General features: G+C 45.8%; 1 protein-coding gene across 2 annotated transcripts in view; it reads right to left on the bottom strand.

The window, feature by feature from the left end:
* Nucleotides 1-1,146: 1,146 nt before the first annotated feature.
* Nucleotides 1,147-6,000, bottom strand: part of RAI2 (retinoic acid induced 2) — a 138,155-nt gene continuing 133,301 nt past the window's right edge. For both annotated transcript variants that reach the window (XM_007500831.3, XM_007500832.3), the window contains exon 2: nucleotides 1,147-3,344. In XM_007500831.3, the coding sequence (XP_007500893.2) occupies nucleotides 1,521-3,239 (1,719 nt within the window). In that variant the 5' untranslated portion in view covers nucleotides 3,240-3,344 and the 3' untranslated portion in view covers nucleotides 1,147-1,520. The remainder of the gene's footprint in view (nucleotides 3,345-6,000) is intronic.

The raw sequence follows: 6,000 nt of genomic DNA, 5'->3' as shown, positions 1-6,000 counted from the left end.
TTTCTTTCTTTCTTTCTTTCTTTCTTTCTTTCTTTCTTTCTTTCTTTCTTTCTTTCTTTCTTTCTTTCTTTCTTTCTTTCTTTCTTTCTTTCTTTCTTTCTTTCTTTCTTTCTTTCTTTCTTTCTTTCTTTCTTTCTTTCTTTCTTTCTTTCTTTCTTTCTTTCTCTTTCTCTCTCTCTCTTTCTTTCTTTCTTTCTTTCTTTCTTTCTCTCTTTCTTTCTTTCTTTCTTTCTCTTTCTCTCTCTCTCTCTCTCTTTCTTTCTTTCTTTCTTTCTTTCTTTCTTTCTTTCTCTCTCTTTCTCTCTCTCTTTCTTTCTTTCTTTCTTTCTTTCTTTCTTTCTTTCTTTCTTTCTTTCTTTCTTTCTTTCTTTCTTTCTTTCTTTCTTTCTTTCTTTCTTTCTTTCTTTCTTTCTTTCTTTCTTCTCTCTCTCTCTCTCTCTCTCTCTCTCTCTCTCTCTCTCTCTCTTTCTTTCTCTCTTTCTTTCTTTCTCTCCCCTTCTTTCTTTCTTGACTCCATATCCACTGTGCCACCTAGATACCCATCCCCCTCCTTTTCACATGAAGAGTTTTCTATCAGACCAATCTATTGAAGCATGGGTGCTTTCAAAGTAGATTCTGCAATAGAGATCCTAGCATCATAGCTTTGGACATCCAAGACCATCTTATCCAACCCCCTCATTTTAAAGAAGAGGAACCTGAATCCCAGGGAGAATAAATGTTGGCCAAGGTAACACATAGTACCAAGGGCAGAATGTGAACCCAGGTTCTACTATAGAGCCAGAACTGACCTTCCTAACATTACTTCTGGCCTTTGAGGCATTCTTTCCTGTTTGTTTCTAAGAAAAATTCAAATTGAATCCGTAGAATTTTAAGGTTTAGAAATCATCTATGGAGTCAAACTGTTTCTCAGTTTACAGATAAGGAGAGAGAGGCCCAAAAAGGGTGAAGTGATTTGCTTCTGATCTTGTGTCAAATAATCAGGCTGTTCCCTGATGGTGCTATTGGGTAATAGAATTTCTCTTAGTCTGTTGGAACCTAACAGTTTAGAGTTATAACCCAGATAAATGCTTCACAGTTTACAGACTTGGGGCCAAACCTACCCAGTTAATCAAAGCAAACTTACAAATGACAGAATGCTGCAACCAATTAGCACATACAAACATTTATTTTGAAATATTCATCCTACCCATTATTAGGAATTACATCATCAAAGCACTTTATGGCAGTGAAAATAGCTTTTACCCCCTCTGACTCATCCGTTATTCCATTAAAGCTGCAAAAATGTGCAATCCACTGGAAAAATAGGTTGCTTTTATTTACTCTTTCAGGAAAAGTTGAAAATTAAAAAAAAAAAAGCCAAATCAGCTTACAGGGAATCTAGAGCTGATCCTCTCCCCCCACCTCCCCACTACCCCCCAAAAATAACTTACAAAGATAGTTTAAGTTGTAAATGCATTTTTTAAACCAAGTGCATCTTTCCCCATAATATTATAATCTTAATTTTTTTAAAAAGCCATAATTTACTTTCTTGGAAAAAAGGCAGCCAGCCGTTGCTTTTTGATTGGAAGAATGTGTATTTCCTGGGAGTTCATTTTCTTTAACTTTACACTCCGGTTTTTGATGGGTTTCCTAAGGGACTCTGCATTTTCCCTGGACTCTGCCTGGCCTTTGACGTCATAGCACTGCAGCACAGAATCCTGGGGAAGGTCTCTCTTGAAGGAAAAGTTTTTGGTGGACACCCCCGAGAGGCCTTTGATCTTGCCACAAAAAATCGTGGGCACGGCATCCTTGACCGACACGATCACTTTGGCCGTCTGCGACGTGCTCACGATCTCAATGTTATTTCCAGTTTTGGGCTCACAGCCCGGTCGGCCGCTCGGGTCCACCAGCCACTTTTGCTGTTGCCTCAGCAGCTCCGAGGAGTTGCCCGAATTGCCCCCGCCGCCGCCGCCGCCGCCCCCGCCGCCGCCGCCGCCGCCGCCGCCGCCGCCGATGCGGCCGTCTTTGATGGAGGTCTCATGTGGCTTAGGCTGGCTGAAAGGGATGGCAGCACCGGCCAGTTTCTCCATCAGCGGAAGGGCCGGGCTGTCCAGGGCCGAGCCGGTACAGCCAATTGCCTCCGGGAGAGGCCCAGAACTTCCAGCCTTTCGCGAGGAGGAGAGGGATAGGTCTAGTGCACTATCTTCAGGGTATGGCGGAGGGCTGAGGGCGCTCGCTTTGAGCAAGGGCGCGGACTTCATGGAAAGGTCCAGGGCCTCGTTCTCGTTGCCCATTTTGATCACCGTGTGGCGGCTGAGTTGCGAGAACTCCCGCGGCTGCAGGAAGCTGAAGGGCTTGATCTCGTCCTTCTCGAGCGGCGTCTGAGTTCCCTTACAGGAGTACATCCCGAAGGACGGGGGCTTGGGGAAGTCCGGGCTGAGTTTGGACTCGGAACTGTGGGGCACGGCGATGGGGATGGGGATGGGGATGGGCACCGGCACCGGCAGAGGGACGATCACGGGATACGGCACCAGCAGAGTGGCCGGGGGGACCAGAGGAGACAGCGGAGAGCTAAAGGGTTGAGGCGGGACGGACGCGTAGTCTGGGGGCGGCTGACAAGAAGCCGAGCCTAGAGTCCCCGGGGTCGGAAACAGGTCCTGAAGAACTGCGGCAAAGCCTGGCGTCTGAAACACTGGGGGCAATACGGCTTCTTGAGGCTGGCTGGGGGGCTTCTGATCTAGCAGCTGGGGTTGTCCCACAGGTGCGGAAGCCCCCTGGAAAAGGTTGTTGTGGATGGGGTTGGGGGGGCAGGGAGCGCTTTGAGGCAGGACCAGCGGAGAATTCAAATGCTGGAACACATGCTGCTCTAGGAGGACGGGCAGAGGCACTGGCCCTTGGGTCGTCATGACGTAGGGGGTGTTAGTGTTGGGGCTGATCTGCGGGGTGGTGCTGCCTGCTACCTGCAGATGGATCGGCAGCACCACTGGGCTGTCCCCCAAGCAAATTGGCTGCAGTACGGTTGCGGCCACTTTCAGGGCTACCCCGCTCTGCGACTCCGCCGGAGGGGTCAGGATGGAGGGGGCTGGAACAGTCACCAGGGGGGAAAGTGCTTTTTTCATCAAGTCCGTCGAGTTGATATTCCACGCCTCGGCGGTGATCAGCTGGGCCACCCCATTTTCCAGTTTGTTATTGGCCAAGGAGGGAGGAGAGCTGGTGACATCCATGGGCAGGTTTTGGGCGTCCTTGTATAAGTCCTCCATCGCGTGGGATTCGAGAAGTTTCACAGAATGAGAGTTTACATCGCTGTTAGCACAATCCCTGGAGGTCCTCGTTGACCAGAAGCCTTTGCACCACCATAACTTGGCCTGGAACACAGAAATCTATTTTAAGCACGGTGGAAATCTCCAGTAAGAGAACCCTGATGCCTGCTCTAAAAACGACCATCACCAACCCCAACAACCCCCCGCCCCTCCCCCAAAGCCAAGCACCCAGCCATCTTTTTAAATGCTTCCATGTCCTGGCTAACTGCAGCGGGGAGAAGATCTCTGGATGTAAACACTACTGATATCTCCTTTAATGTATACAAACACACACAGGCATCTGCGGTGGGAGGACACTAGTGAATTTAACAGATTATTGAGCTATAAACACAGATGATTTAATGACTAAACGACTCAAGGGAAGGCAAATGAAAAAACTGGAGCATGGAGGCTTTAGCTGCCCCACGCTGGGACTCCGCTTCCTTGTTTAACCTTTTAAAGGCGAGTAAAGGCAAGGAGCACTACTCTGTCCCAGGCACTGGGTGAAGGGCTATGGATACAAAGAAGGGGAAAACAACAACAACAATAAGGAACATTTCTCTTTTTTGAGTGATAATACATGCATAACCCAGTGGAATTGCTAGGCACCTCTGGGAGAGGGGAGGGAGATGACATGGATCTGTAACTTTGGATAACTTTATGTGTAAACTTGCTATTGGAATAAAATAAAGATACATTTTTTTAAATGAACATTTATATAGTGTCTACTATGCTGGCATTGTGTTAAACATTGGGAATACAAAGAAGGGGGGAAAGTCCATGTCCTCAAGGAACTCAGAGTTTTATGATGGGGACCATGTACAAACAACTATGTGCAAATAAGATGTGCGCCTGTTTTCATTGGGTCTGACTCTTCATGATTCCATTTGGGGTTTTCATGACATGGAATACTTTGACATTTCCTTCCCCAGCCCATTTTGCAGATGAGGAAACTGAGGCAAACAGGGTTAAGTGACTTTCTCAGGGTCACACAGCTAGTTAAGTGTCTAGGGGGTCACATCTGAACTTAGACCTTCTGTCTCCGGACCTAAGAGGCTCTATTTACTATCCCATCTAGCTGCCCTCAGATAAACCAGTCAGTCACAAGATAAATTGAAGAGAATTTCAGAGGGAGGCCCTAGCATTAAAGGGGATTGAGGAAGGCAGAAGGTGGGGTTTTAACTGAGACTTAAAAAACCAACAAATCCTAAAACATAAAACCCCAAAGCTTTATGCTATGTAGTTATGTGTTCCAGTTAAGAGAGGTTAAAATCAATCTTGTTTCCGCTCAGAAAGATAACAATGGCTAGCTTTCCTGGAAAATCAGTTTTAAAAAACTCCATAGAGATTGGACATCTCTCTCAGGAGAGGAAAGGGGGTTTGGGCCCTGCAAAGTATTTTTTAAAAAATCTCTTTATAGCCACAATTCTCCTAAAAATAGAACAGACAATACACAAGAGTGATCATGTGCAACATGGGAACAGACGGGGTGGCAATGCCTCGCGCAAGTGATTTCTGTCATTGTCTGTGTGTGTGCACACAGACGTGCTCCATCATTCTTTCTCCCCAGTAATAGGAACTCTTTTCCCCCAGAGCCTGATCAGGTCAATGATGAGAAGCAGATCTCTTGCTAAGAGGCAGAGACTACAAATCCAAGCTGGTTTACATTTTCTCTAGCCAGCTAATCTCACCTGACTTCCTCAAATTTTAACCTGACCTGAGAAGGAGGAGCTGTGCCAGAGGAAGTGGTTTTGGGGGCAGCAGAACCGTGGTACTTTTGGAAAGCATTTGACCCAAGTAATTAAGAGTTCTCAGGGTCAGGATGACCCTGTGCTAATGCATCTTTGGATTCTACTCCATACACAAGGAAGCAAGCATGTGTAATTCCAAAAAGTAAGGACTGCTGCCTGGGATACTAATCGCCATGGAAACTTATCCATATTTAGCATTGTTACCATGGAGAAGGCAGGGACCATGTCTAACTCTGGGATCTGTACAGTGCCTAGAGCCCTTGTTGGTGCTCAATAAAAATTTAAACATGATAACGCTGGGTCTACATCTTCATTTAGGTTGGGCAGGGCTTCTCTACTTCAAATTCTCTCCTTATCTGTATTGACTCTCATGTGTGAGGAGATTCTCTTGCCACCATTCCTACCCCACCCCATCCCTGAATTGGCAGTATCAGTTTCCAACAAAACGAGAGGGATAGCCAAATGCACATTGGACTTCAAAATAAACAAGCCAAGTCCAGTGATGAGGAGGAAATGAAAAAGGCTTCTCTAAGGGAGAAACTTTCCCCCTGACAGTAAAACTGGAGAAAGGATGTGAAGAAAGAATCACTGTATCTGAAAAGAAGCAGGCCATCATGCCACTTGGTGACTCTCATTTAGATAACTAGAAGCCAGGGTCCTTAGCCAAGATGATGATGGGGCCTGCCTATGTTGATGACAAGACATGGTTAGACAGTAGTAGTTGCAGTAGTTGTAATAGTAGTAGTAGTAGTAGTAGTAGTAGTAGTAGTAGTAGTAGTAGTAGTAGTAGTAGTAGTAGTAGTAATAACAACAACAAAAATAACAGCATTTATAAAACTTTAAGGTTTGCAAGGCACTTTATACAGGTTATCTTATTTCATCTTCACAATAGCCCTATTAGGTAGATGCTCTCATTGCCCCCATTTTGTAGATGAGGAAATGGATATAGACAAAGGTTAAGTGACTCTGCC

The sequence above is a fragment of the Monodelphis domestica genome, chromosome 8 (assembly GCF_027887165.1).
Source record: "Monodelphis domestica isolate mMonDom1 chromosome 8, mMonDom1.pri, whole genome shotgun sequence".
In the NCBI taxonomy this organism is placed as follows: domain Eukaryota; kingdom Metazoa; phylum Chordata; class Mammalia; order Didelphimorphia; family Didelphidae; genus Monodelphis; species Monodelphis domestica.
This window is presented reverse-complemented; position numbering and strand designations above follow the sequence as displayed.